Genomic DNA, 13873 nt, shown 5'->3' with positions numbered 1-13873 from the left:
GTGTGACTGTGGGTTTGGAACTCTCCAGTAGAGCCTGGGATGCTTACCAGTATTTACTTGACTGATGGCAGTAACTCCCCATTTCCAAATATTCTTAAGATGTCCCTAGTTCAGTGAGAGGAAAGATGGCAGGGGCCATTGAGCCCTTCCCCATCCATGGTTGGTTGTTGATAGGCTTAGTCTTACAGAAGAGGTTGTATAAATGTTTTGCTTCCAGCAGAGTTCTATGATATTTTATCATACTATATAGAGAACCTCTTATTAGAAGATGAAATCAAATAGAGACGTTCTCAGTATTCTCATCTTAGCCCCAAGCCCAGCTGTTTGAACTGTGAATCTGTACATGCCTCCTTTCCCCTCAAATGTGCCCTCAGTGGAGAGAACCTGGCAACTATTCCTTGGTGTATATATCTCTACTTTCATGCCTTTTAAACCTTACCTCATCTAATAATTCAATATTCTGGTTCTATCCATGCCCTCAATTTGGGGGCTGACTTTACTTTTCTGATAAGTATGACAGAAACCATCGCTTTGGAAGGCTCCTTACTGCCACCATATGGCCACCTGCAGCAACTGCATCTTTCTTTCTCTTTCTTTCTTTCTTTCTTTCTTTCTTTCTTTCTTTCTTTCTTTCTTTCTTTCTTTCTTTCTTCTTTCTTTCTTTCTTTCTTTCTTTCTTTTTTTGATATATTCTTTATTTACATTTCAAGTGATTTCCCCTTTTTTGGTCCCCCCCAACCCAGAAAATCCCATAAGCCATCTCCCCTCCCCCTGTTTTCCAATCAACCCTCTCCCACTTTCCTGTCCTGGCATTCCCCTACACTGTGGCATGGAGCTTTTCCAGGACCAAGGGCCTCTCCTCCCTTTAATATCCAACAAGGCCATCCTCTGCTGCCTATGCGTTTGGAGCCATGGGTAACACCATTTATACTCTCTTGTTGATGGTTTAGTCCCTGGGAGCTCTGGGAGTACTGGGCTGCTCATATTGTTGTTCCTCCTGTGGTTCATTTTGCAGTGTAGAGAGCCCACCTTAGCGCCTCTGATGATGGGAGGGCTTAATTGATGCCTCCAGCCCTGTGACTAGTGAAAGGGGAAGCTGGGCAGTGATTGGTGGAAATTACATTGCTTCATTTGCATGTCACACTACTCTTCTGGATATAATACTAAGATATTTGGTTCACTTTTCAAGTCAGCACAAGGATACCCTCTTGTGCCATACCTGTGTTTTCTAACAGTAGACTCCATGAAGCAGTTTCTGTTAGAAAGATCTTTTCTTGCCCACTTGGGATCTTTATCTTGGGTAGAGCATGCTGAGTTGATAACACAAAGAAGAGGGGCCATTGCATAGAAGAACACAGTTAAAGAGTTACTGGGAGTAACCAGAGGCAGAAACAGAAGGGAACTGAGGCTGCTGGGATGACACAGGATGGTGGAAGAAACCAAAACCAAAAACCAAAAACCAAAAAACCAAAACCGACCAAACAAACAACCCCCCCCCCCAAACAAATGAACACACAAAAACTTGGAAGCCAAGACTATGGAAGGCTGTGAAAAGCTAAAGGTTATGAGAGACTGTGGACCCCAGTTGCTGGAAGAGGTCCAGGGAGGCAGCAAGCCACAAAGGGCCAAGGTAACCAAGATCTATAATGATAGATGCTATTAGGAACCTCAGTATCTGAAAGCCAAAAAACTGGTTCTTTGCCAATTAGTGTCAACATTAGTGGCTGCAGAGAGCCATTGATTGCTGGTCACTGAGTATGAGGTTTCTGACACTGGAGACCCAGAGCCGTAAGCCCTAGAACTATAAGTCCATTCCCTTGGATCCATATTCCTCTATTTGTCAGGACTAAGAGAGATAAGTCTCTGGATCAATTAGTCCAGTCCACTGCCCCTTGGCATTCAAAGAACCAGAATTTCCTGTGCCGAAGAAGTCATCCTTTGCTCTTCCGTGGCCTCCATCTGTATAGAGTAAGGGAAGCTCAGGATTTGGGCAGATCAGTAGAGACCAAGAAAGGGGAGAGAGAAGTGATGAAGCAGGATAGACATAGGCAAAAGGGCACATGGGACAGACACAAAGAGGCAAGAGACCTAAGCACTCGCAAGGGGGAGTGAAGGGTAGTGGATGGAGAAGGGGAGGGAGTATTAAAACACCCTTTGTCCAAAATGCCACATTAAGAAACTGTTTCTCAACTGACTTCCTGGTATTGTGGCTGTTAACAATCCTGCCATCTCCTTTTCCACCTTGTTCCCTAAGTCATAGATGCTGTGATAAAGGTGCATCCACTGGGCTTGAGAACACCCAGGATCCATTGATCTCTGCGTTGTGCTCAGGTGTGGTTCCTTGTAATGGTCTCCCTTTGCTATGAAGATAAGCTTCTTTGATGAGTGGTGGTAGCTACTTGGTGAATTAGGAATTATGCTGGCCTTGTAAAGTGATAGAAGTCATTCCTGAAAAGTTGGCTGGGTGTCTAATACTAGGCATGATTTCTCCTATGTTGAATGAGGAGTTAGGCTGCTATGGGTAACCACCAACAGTCAGTGCCATTTACTTCACGCTTTGTGGATATCTTGCCATTATTGTGGTTCATAAGTGTCACAATTTGGGCAGGAATATTAAATGCTTCCCTCTCAGCACCTTGTGCAGTGTTTTCTGGTAACATGGCTACATAAACAAGATGGGAACAGTAGCAGTATTAATTGACACGTTAATATGAAAGTGGGGAAATATGAGGTTTTACTTCTAGACAAAGAATTAGCTTTTCTTGTGGATGAACCCCATAATTGATTAGCCATACAAAGTGATCAGTCCTGAAACCATATAGACACAAATATCCAAATAAGACTAAGCAGGTTATTGTTATGTATTTGTATATATATATATATATATATATATATATATATATATATATATATATACACACACACACACACACACACATCATATATGTAACAGTAATATAAAAGCAGCTATCCATTTGAGAGTGGGAGGAGATATGGAAAAAGTTAGACAGAGGGGACCTCTGAGAGGCTGTAGCAAGGAAGGGGAAAGAGATGTAATTTTATTTTAAAGATGTATTAAAAACAACTTTCTTAAATCCATAGTGATATTTGTAGAGGAATTTTAATCCAGCAACATTGCTGCTCTGGCAAGGGTTACATCCAAAGACCTTCTAGGTCTGTATAATCTGGCTGGAATGGAGACAGGCCATGGATTGCAATATGATCTCAATAGAATACAGATACACTCTTAATGCACACCTCCAGTCCTAAACAAAGAAAGCTTAGTTTATAGAAGGAAGTAGCCATTTTGGTTTGTAAGTGACATATAATTGGGGGTAAGACAAAGTGACAAATCAGGGAAAGATTTGATGAGTGAGTCAGAGATAAGATACACCCAGCTCTCATGAGAACAGCATAGGAAGGAGAGTTGCATAGAGAAAGGGGGAGAGAGAGGCAGTTCAGTTGAATGTGGTTAGGTATGGTATAGTTCAGAGTAGAGTGCAGTTGAGTTCCATTCAGTCAGTGCAGTGGAGTCAGTTTGTGAGTTCATGTAGTTCGATACAGATCAGCAGAGGCAGTTTTACTGGGACAGTTTTACAGAGGCAGGTTGTAGGTGAAGAAAGAACAAGACAGAAGGTTAGAACAGATTGTCAGAGCTAGTATGAGGCCAAGAACAGCAATTCAGTCAGAGGCTGACAGAAGCCAGTTTGAATAAGTCAGCTTGGAAAGGAATTTGGGCCAGAACAGTTAGCTGAGTTGAACCAGCCAGCTAAAATTTAGAAGAACTAGAAAGGGTGAGCTTATTCAGAAGTAAGCTTCAGAGATGACAATTTTAACAGGTGAATAAAAGTTACTTTTAAAATACTTAATACTGTGTATGGTAATTTATAGAATAAAAATATTAATAAAAATATAAATACCAGTCAACTGGTTGGTAACAATATGATGTATAAAATAATGTGGACCCCAACAAGCATGATTGGATCTGTGGTTTCTGAAGAACACGGGGAAGACCCAGGAATTCCAGTGACTGGACACTGTAAAAGTCTCCATCTAAGAAATATCAACCTTGGTAGTGTTTGTCAGATCTACTTCATCCAACTAATATCTGACCCTAACAAATGCAAAGAGATACTCAAAGAGGCTTGTGTTCCTCATGACATTTTATTGTGAAAAAGATAACGAGAGTGGAAGTTTTCTAATGCTAAGAGCATTGCAGTTAGTGTTCAGCCCTCTTGTCCTTCTCCTCTGGTAGTAATGGCAAGCAATTGGCAGGGAGGCACTGCTTGAAAACCCAGTGACTGTTAGCCATGAGTCTAGGAACAAATTCCAAATACAGGCACTAAATAGATTTGCATGGTGGGCAGCAAAATAACAACTTTGTAAGAATTTTTTTCAGAGAAGATTTTCCTACATGAAATTGTACCAGTGATTCTTTATGCCTGTTATTGCCTAGGAGTATAATCTGGAATGTTGTCATATATAGGAGATGCTGGGGAAGGCTCTTGCATCAAGTGGTTGGCTGCATACACAGCTGGAGCAACCAGGGCAGACTAGAAAGGGTAAGAGAAAACAAGCAGAGTTGTTACACAGTCCAGTCATTTTCCTCTGTCCCAGCAGAGTAGAAGACAGAGAGCTTAGTAGTCAGCTCACAGTGGGATTTGGCAGACACTCAAGCCCACCCTTCCGCCGCATGTATTCAGTTTATTTTTACAAAGAAGAAAACCAACTTACTCTGATGCCATGGAAGAGAGTTTCGTATGCAAAGTAGGCCATGGCCCATGCTATGCCGAATTCCAACAAGGAAAATATTGCCAGCACACCTGCAATTCCTCTCCCAGAAAGCTGAAATCATAAGTACATAGACCATTAGACTGAACAGAAGGGTCTCAGGGTGGACTTCAGAAACACCCTGGTTCATTGAAAGTGCTATCTTGCTAATGTTCAACTCATTCTGTGAGTGATATATTTTATAACTTCAAGGGGACTGTTTCTGAGAAAAAAAACACTTATATTCCATTAATCCTTAATAGTCTATTTGCTGAGAGGAAAAGTCTTCTGATATTTTAAAGAAAAATCAAAAGAAACGTGTATTTCTCCAAAATAAGCATTTGATGACAATGGAGAAATAATCCGGAGGTGATTGCACACAAACAGACAATCTTCCTGTTTTCATTGTAGAAAAACCACTTAAGACATGGCTATTGTATTTATGTAGACTTTTAAAGTGCAGAAAAAAAAAAAGAAATTCTGAGCTCTATCCATTGCTCCTGTGATGACAATGGGGTGGTCATTCTGACTTCATCTATCTACATATATAATTTTTTCACTTTGTATTTTAGCAATCACATCCCTAGGAATAGGGTTGGAAATAGAACTTTCTCAACAGAGCCACTGTATATTACACATGAGACAGCAATTGATATAATCTATCAGTGAAGATAAAACAGTTATGTGGCCAATGGCAGAACACTTACCACCATCCAGTAGTCTTGATAATAGTAGCCATTGATGTTCAGATCACACAGAAACAGAATCACTCCAACAAAGGCAAAGATGGCACTAAAAATGTTTATTATCAGGGTACTCTTCACCTAATAGAGGTAGCAAGAGCAGTAATCCATATAAAAGACAAATGAATTTAAAAGGAATGAGAATCTCTCCCAAGTTTATGGTTCTTAATCTTTGACATCTTGTTTTAGTTTCGATTGTACTGAGGACTGAACTCAAGGTCTAATGCATCCTAGGCAAGTGCTTTACAATTGACCTATATCCCTAACATGAAACAATATTCGAAGTGGATATAATGTCTTTAGAATCCTAGCTGTCAGTTCCCCCACCCCAAGAAGCTGGAAATATTTTAAATAATAGAAATATAAAAAACAATTAAAATGTAATTTGAAGTAGAATGACATCCAACACATTTGTGTAACAGTTTTGTTTATAAGAACATCTCCACTACACAACTGGAAAGTGTGCAGAGAGTGAGAGACTTTGGAACACTCAGTTCCTCATGGGACACCTTCCTCAACCTCTTCTCAAGGCTCAGAATTTATGGGGAAGATCTTGTTATCCCCCTCCTCTCTCTCAAGACAGAGAGAACACAAAGTTGGGTGGGTAAGGAGGTTGGGAAGATCTGGGAGGAGTTGGCAGAGGAAGAAGATAATGTTCAAAGTATAGGTTATGAAAAATTTAATTAAAAGTTAAAAATGATTTTATTTTGTAAAAAAAAGAACAAACTTAAGGTTTTTAAAAAATTTATTTAATTTTATTTATTTATTTTTTTTTCTGGATGTTTTGCCTGCATGCGTGTCTGTGTACCATGAGCATGCAGTACCCAAGGAGGCCAGAGGAGGGCACTGAATCCTCTCCCCTAACAATTATAGAGATTATGAATCACTGTATGAGTGCTGGGAATGAAACCCTGGTCCTCTAGAAGAGAACTTAGGCCAGCTCTTAACTAGTGATCCATCTCTACAGCGGAAAGAACGAACTTTTAATTGGCATTCTGTAATAGATACTTTGTTATATATTTAAAATGATGTAATTTTTAACTCTTACAGCCACCACACATGAGATGGTCCTAGCATCTGACTTTCTAGAGTCTCTTTCTACACAGCTTCTGAGAGGGTGGGACTTATATAAAGAAGGATACTCTGTTTTGTTTTGGATTACAGTAGATGCAACTAATCAGATCAGGCTCATTTTAATTCTAGCATAATCCACTGTTTTATCTTGAGAGCATGAAAAATATGATTCCATGTTCCTATCTCACCACCTCCTTTGTTCTCGTGCATAACCTCATATAATTTTGAGACTATTTCTGACTTAGGTTTATGCAAAACATATCTTCCTTCTGGTTTGCCATTAAATTAGGAAATTGCAACAAGGGACATGCTGTGTGGCTGGGAGAATCTGTGGTCATTTCCGTGTGCTCTTCTTATGCTCTGAACTGGTTGCTTTCATGGCGATTTAAAGAACTGACAACAGAGACAGTCTGAGTAACAGTAGGAGCTAGTTACAGTGAAAAGTGAAAACGCGGGATGGAGCTGGGGAATGGTAGTGGACACCAGGACTCTGTGATGTGTGACTCATAGGTGGTGGGTGGTTTTGGCTCCTGGATTCTTCCTTGGTTTTCCCTGAATGCCATGTGACCCAACAGAACCAGGGAGCCAGCAGGTGAAAAAGTAAACAACACTTGCCTTTACTGTTCCCTACTCTTGTGCTTTTAAGAGCCTGAACGTGGTGCTCTGCTTTTCCCAGTAGCCAGCTGAATGCTCTGGTCCCTTGCCCCAGCTGGCAGATACTTTGGGAAAGAACTTCCTCCTGTCCACACTCTTCCAACCTACCATCGCAAGTTTTCCTTGCTAATAAATCAAACCAATCTTTAAAGGAATTTAAAAAGTAGAAATAAGTTCTCTAGCTTACCAGACAGTGAGAGAACTCCTTGAATGCTGATACGGAGAGTGCGCCAGAAGCAATGAACTGTAGATAGAGACAAATCTGTGAGTGGTAGACTCTCTGCTTGGGCTGGGAATGTCTCTTTGTGCAAGAGGTTGGTCTAGTTATGTTTGCTTGTTTCACTCACATACAGCTCAGTATTTTTTCTTTAGATTAACTCCTGGGGATGTATCTCTCATTCCCCACCCTCATTTTCTTGCATGTAAAGAACTCAGGAACAGGACAACTTTGGGTTTGTCTGCATGACCGAGCCTCTTGCTCAACCTCATCTCATTCTCAGTCTCATCGTGTCAGTGGTCTATCTTTGTCATGTTTTGGATCATCCTCTTTCAAGACTGTCCACCCAACACATTGGTTCTGCATTTGGAATGAGTTTAAGCTGCAGTGGAGTTAAGTCTGAAGTGGGGAGTGATGATGGGTCTCCTTTCTTCTGCTCAATCAGAGCCATTATTTCTAAAAACTTTCTAGCCATTAGACACAGAACTTTTCAAGAACCTTGCTGTGATCAGGCTGGGGCCACCCATCCTGCACAGGGAGAGGTGTTCTAACAATCTACTCACAGAGACTCCACCCCAGAATGGATAGCCACCAATGAAAGCAGTAGAGGTAAATGCCCACTTCATAGTGTAAGAGGTGCTCAGCAACCCAAGAACAATTCCAAAGCCAATGTGCATCAATCCAATTGTGATTTGGACTCCCTAAAAATAAAGCAAAGAGGCATTTTAAAATAACCTTTTTGTTGATAGCCTGTGAAACATTACAACCAAAGTCATTCCTGTTTATTGACTGTCCATTTTACCAGGATCCATGAGAATTCACCTAAACAGCGAATATTTTGATGTATACTGAAACAGCAGGGTAGGAAGGGCCTCAGATAAAGCTTTTGTTTGAGGGGCCAGTGAGATGGTTCAGTGGGTGAGGGCATTTGTAGTCTAGTCTGATGACCAGTGTGTGATACTCAGACCCCATAAGTTGGAAAGAACTGAGTCTTTCAAATTGGCCTCTGACCTCCATGTATGTGTGAATGCGTGAATGCACATACATACACACACACAAATGTACACACATGTACGTACACATATACACACATAATAAATATTTTAATAAATTTTGTTTGATTGAACTACAGAGAAGTCTTTAGAAACTATGACTACTTAAGTATCTCCTAGCATCTCCCATGAGTATATTTGTTTGTAAAGATTGCTGTAACTGGGGTGACAGTGACTGTCTTGCATAAGTAAAGCATTCTCTGACTAGACAATGCTAGTCATGAGAAAAGGAATCAATGGAGAGGAAGTCACTCCTAGAATATTAATCACATGCCTGATAACACTCTAAACATCTTGCATGTATTAGTTCATGTCACTGTACCAACAACTAGATGGAGACATAAAGCCATAAGAAATCAAGTGCCCAAGAAAGAGTCCATAGAACTCAAAAAGGTCAACAAGCCAAGACAGTGGACTGACTCCCAAACTCATTTACAGTTTGTCTTTTGGGGCTCAGCTTGGTTCCACCAGTTTTCTTAGTTGTCTTGATTGTTATACTAGCCAAATGGATTTGCTTTTTTCTCTGGAAATTCCTATCACATTTTAAAATGTAAAATCCATGGCATTGCTTGCTTTTATATTTCATAGTTTTTAACTTCAAAAATTATTATTTTATTTTCTGTGTGTGGATATTTTGTCTGTATGAATGTCTGTGCATCACAGGTGTGCCTGGTGGTGCTCAAGGATGTCCCAAGGGATTGGGGGTCAGATACCCTGAGGCTGGGGTTATAAGCCACCAAGTGGGGTCTAGGAATGAATGGTAATGTCCTCTGCAAGAGCAGTGAGTGCTCTCAGCCACAGCACAGTCTCTCCAATCCTCGTATTGCTTGCTTTTTAAATGCTGGTATGCAACTGCTATCATGCCAGATATGAGGTATTTTACCAATGCTAAGGGATAAATCTTTTACTTTGTGACTCTTATCACAACTTTCTTTGTTCTTCTCTCCCCTACACTCCGCATATTACTTATTTACTTAATGTTTGTTCATATCCATCCTCACTCATACACACAAAACAGTACCAACATACACACAAAAACAGTAAGATTTTTGCCTTTCTAAGTCTGGGTCTCCTCACTCAGTATCACCTTCCAACATACTCTCTAGTTTGCATCCTTATTATGTGTACAGCCCGATTTCCCCAGCTGGGTCATAGGCTCCCTGCAGGCAGAGACTGTGCCTGGCTTGTGCTTCAAGATATTTTCAGCAGCTGCCTGGGGTCGGCTTTGTGGGCTATGAGTTGTGGGGAACGTACTCCACTTGGCAGGGGATGATCTAAGGAGCCACCTTCCCAGGGTAGATTGGCTGCTTGAGTGGAGGGTCGGGTACTGTTCATTTTTACTGGCCTGAAACACCGTGATTTAACTAAACTCCCAAACTACTAGCTGGTAAGATGGGCATCCATTGTCTACTAACTCCTGTAGCCAAGATCTGGGAGCTGTACACGGGGACAGGCATGGCACAGTTTAGTGGGAGTGTGTGACGAGGCATGGGGAAACCTTAACAAATGACGGTGAGCTCTGTTTAAGCATGTTGAGTCTTTACTGCAAGTCATGTGTGCTTTACAATGCTTAGAGAAACAAGACTGTGGGTGTTCAGCTCAAATAAACTTTTGTAAAGCAAAACAACAAAGACATAACATTTCCAAGGTTTTTTTTTTTTTTTTTACACTTTGCTTTCCTCAGAATGTTTGCTAGTATCTCCATTCCCTTTAAAACAGTTATCAGTTATTGATTTAAAGTTAATTCATCTTTATAGAGATATAGGTTAATAATCAATCCAAAGACAAAAGTAAGGTTATCTAAAAAGACTTTCAGAGGCAGTGAGATCAAGCAAGCAGTAGTTGGGCTCCTGTCATGTCACCATTCCTAGAGTTTCCAGCTAGGGAGAGCCTTATGTCAACTCTTAGACTTTGTCTGAATCTAAAATAAGTGAACCCAGGGTGACTCATACATAGATTGGCCATTTCTTTCGGGGGGCGGGGAGAAGAGAGAGAGAGAGAGAGAGAGAGAGAGAGAGAGAGAGAGAGAGAGAGAGATAACAGAATCCTCCTTACATGTGTTGGTTTATCAGATGATATACTATTTATAACTGGAAGATGTATAAAAGCCTTGCAAACAAATTCTAGTGGCATAAACACTCACCCCAAGTGCTATTGCTGCATCTTTAAAGTTGCTTGTTGCTGCTCCTGGAGCTGGATTTACCGTTGGCACATTTTGACCCGGCTGATTGTTAGGGAAGATTCCTGGAGCTGTAATGAAGGAAACTTGCCCAGTCTGTACTTGGTTTCTTACATTTAAAAAACCCAGAGGTTGTTGAGGATGAAGAGCTGTTGAACTTGCTGGTGGGTAAGGATTCGGAATGGTGCTACGCATTCCAGGGTAGGTAGTCTGGGAAGATGTCATTATGTCCCCTAATCAGCATAAAACATATAGAAGTAACACATTTATCAGGAAGAGAAATTAAATGACATCTTATCATCAATTTTTCATGCAAATAGGAGAGAGCAAGTGAGCTGACACTGGCTGGTGACAAGTAATAGAAGTATGATTCTCACTTGACCTCATAATCCCATATCCTGAGATTCAAAAGAAATAAAGGAGGAGATGATAGGAATACATTTAGTTTTCAGTTCTTCATATTTAGTTTTGATGTGTGTGTGTGTGTGTGTGTGTGTGTGTGTGTTTGTGTGTTTTCCTGAGCCCATTGCTTCTGAAAGGCAACAGAAGGCATAAGGGGACTGAAATGTGAGGACTCTGTGAATGCATGGTCTGAGTAATTGCCCCTATTAAAATGCCAATGGTTTGATGCACCAGTAGGTTGTTTATTTATTTCATGCTTTAGACAAAGGGTGAAGACATCCCTGCTCCAGGGCTCTTTTGAAACCAGTGAAGTACAAGAAGATGGTTTGCAGAGAAGATCTCAAAAGTGAATCTAAGGATACTGAACACAGTGTTTTTGGTGAGGAGATTTTGTCTTCCTTCTTCAAGGATTACTAGTGATTTTTGTCCACATTTAATTATGGAGATTTACTTCCAACAAAATTCCCTTGGACACATTGGGCCTGAGATGTAGAATGAGTAAGAGTCCCCAAGAATAATTTTTTAAAATAGAAGTATGGAGACCTGAGCTAGCAACTTTCCCTAACAAATAATTTTAATTTTGGACCACATTCCTTGCCATCAAATTGTTGACACCAGTATAGTTTTCTGTTTGTCGCGATAACAGATTAACAGTAGGATAGTGATGCCTTTCCCCAGCAGGCTTCAAATAAGCTCTTTAGAATAACATTCATTAAATACCACTGGGGCTGTGTACTGGGTTTAGTTACAAATATCAATTTGGGCTTAGAATTCTGGCTCTGATACCAGCTATGTGCTTAGCAAACTTGCTGTACTTTCTCTGCTATTATTTTTGCAATATGGTGTTAAAAACAAAAAACAAAAAACAAACAAACAAAAAAAAAGGACTGGAGAAATGGCTCAATGGTTAAGAGCACAGATTGTTCTTCCAGAGGGCCTGAGTTCAATTCCCAGCAACCACATGTAACAGGATTTGATGCCCTCTTCTGGTGAGTCGGAAGAGAGCAATGGTGTGTACTCATATACATAAAATAAATAAATAAATCTTGAAAAAAAAACAATAAAAGAATACCTTTCTTCTAGGGTTACAAAGAGTAATCCTTGTCACATGCAAATAACAGTTGAAAGAGGAGTCGTGCATTTTGTAGATCCAGTTTCTAAGACAAAGTATTACTCTAGCTCTTTTTAGTCTCCAACTTGATACTTGATACTTCACTAACTTGAGTAGCTTTCTCAATTAAATTCCTGTTAGTTCCTGTATCTAAGCTGTAAAAGGACTGATGTTGGGCAGCCGCAGCGGTGGCGGCAGTGCAGCAGTGGCTGGTCCAGCTGAAGGGCCATCAGCAGTGGAACCAAGGCGACACAGGGTCCAGTTAAGCCCTGCGCCCACGACCACTGACCTTCGCTGGCCAGCCGGGCTGCAAGCAGCTGTGGATTTAGGGTGCTTTTCACCGCACAGAAGCCACTTTAGAACTCTGCCTCCCGCCAGTCAGGAGAGACTCACCTCCATCTTGGTTTCAGACTCCAGAGAGATCAGACAGACTGAGGTACACAAACATAACCCGAGGCCAACATCGTGGGGGTCTAAGCCCGACGGGCAATGGCCTGCACCCAGGCCCTGGGCTGTTCGGGGGGCCATCGGAGTGCCAACCCAGCCAGGAGGATTTTTTGCCCGGGCTGGCGCAAGCGCCGCCATTTTGCCTACGGGATGCCAGAGAGCTCTAGCAGGCAAAGCCGGCTAACAGGCATAGCCTGAGGCTAACAAAGCAGGGGTCTAGGCCCCAACAGGACCTGGACTGACCCCAAGAACTGGGCGGCTTGGTGGGCCATCTGTGTGTCAACCCGCCCAGGAGGTTGTTAGCCCAGCAGACTCTCCCAGCACTTTCAGGGAGCGCGAGCGCACATGCCCGCCATTCTGGCCACCTGACAGACCCGATTAACAATCATAGCCCGAGGGGAACTTTGCTCGGACCTTGGCCTCTCAGGCTTTTGCCTGGACCCAGGGCCTGAGCAGCCAGGCTAGCCTTGTGTGCACCAACCCGGTTGGGAGATCGGCTGCCCAGCAGAGTGATCAGCTCGTGGAAAAGGTCCCGGCAGCATACACCATCAGGACTCCCTGAAGGTGCAAACGGGCTCCATCTGGTTCACAGACACAATCTGGGGCAAAGCACACTAGAGCTGCAAGGGCACCCAAGAGGAGGACAGCACATCAGCAATCTGCTACAGGGGAAACCCAACCATATAGTGTTGCAGTAATAGCCCCAGAGCCCCTCAGGAGGCCAAAACACCAGCCAGGGACAAGACCAACTAACTCCAGAGAACAAGATGGCAAGGGGCAAACGCAGGAACGCTACTAACAGAAATCTAGGCAATATGGCAGTATCTGAACCAAACTCTCCAACATCAGCAAGTCCTGATTATGCCAACACACCAGAGAAACAAGATTTGGATTTAAAATCACTGATCATGATGCTGCTAGAAGAACACAAAAAGGACATAAATGAATCTCTTAAAGAAATACAGGGGAACATGAATAAGCTAGAAACCCGTATAATGGAAACAGAAAAATCACTTAAAGAAACGCAGGAGAATAAGGCTCAAGAGATAGAAGCAAATAAAGAAGAAACACACAAAAAAAAACTTAAAGAAAGGCAGGAGAACTTGAGTCAAGAGGCAGAAATCATGAAAGAGGAAACACAAAAATCTCTTAAAGAATTACAGGAAAACACAAACAAACAAATGATGGAACTGAGCAAAACCATCCTGGATCTAAAAACAGAAG

General features: G+C 41.7%; 1 protein-coding gene across 1 annotated transcript; it reads right to left on the bottom strand.

Annotated features, from left to right (window-relative positions):
* Nucleotides 1-4290: 4290 nt before the first annotated feature.
* On the bottom strand, nucleotides 4291-10914 carry LOC127678212 (membrane-spanning 4-domains subfamily A member 12-like). The gene is made up of 6 exons (XM_052173017.1): nucleotides 10654-10914; nucleotides 8022-8159; nucleotides 7429-7485; nucleotides 5478-5594; nucleotides 4735-4845; nucleotides 4291-4553 (listed from the first exon to the last, which is right to left on the bottom strand). The coding sequence occupies exons 1-6, from the start codon at nucleotides 10912-10914 to the stop codon at nucleotides 4446-4448; spliced, it is 792 nt and encodes a 263-aa protein (XP_052028977.1). The 3' UTR covers nucleotides 4291-4445.
* Between the last annotated feature and the right edge of the window lie 2959 nt (nucleotides 10915-13873).

Source organism: Apodemus sylvaticus, chromosome 1 (genome assembly GCF_947179515.1).
Source record: "Apodemus sylvaticus chromosome 1, mApoSyl1.1, whole genome shotgun sequence".
NCBI lineage: Eukaryota > Metazoa > Chordata > Mammalia > Rodentia > Muridae > Apodemus > Apodemus sylvaticus.
The sequence above is the reverse complement of the archived record's forward strand: the minus strand, read 5'-3'. Positions and strand labels throughout refer to the sequence as shown.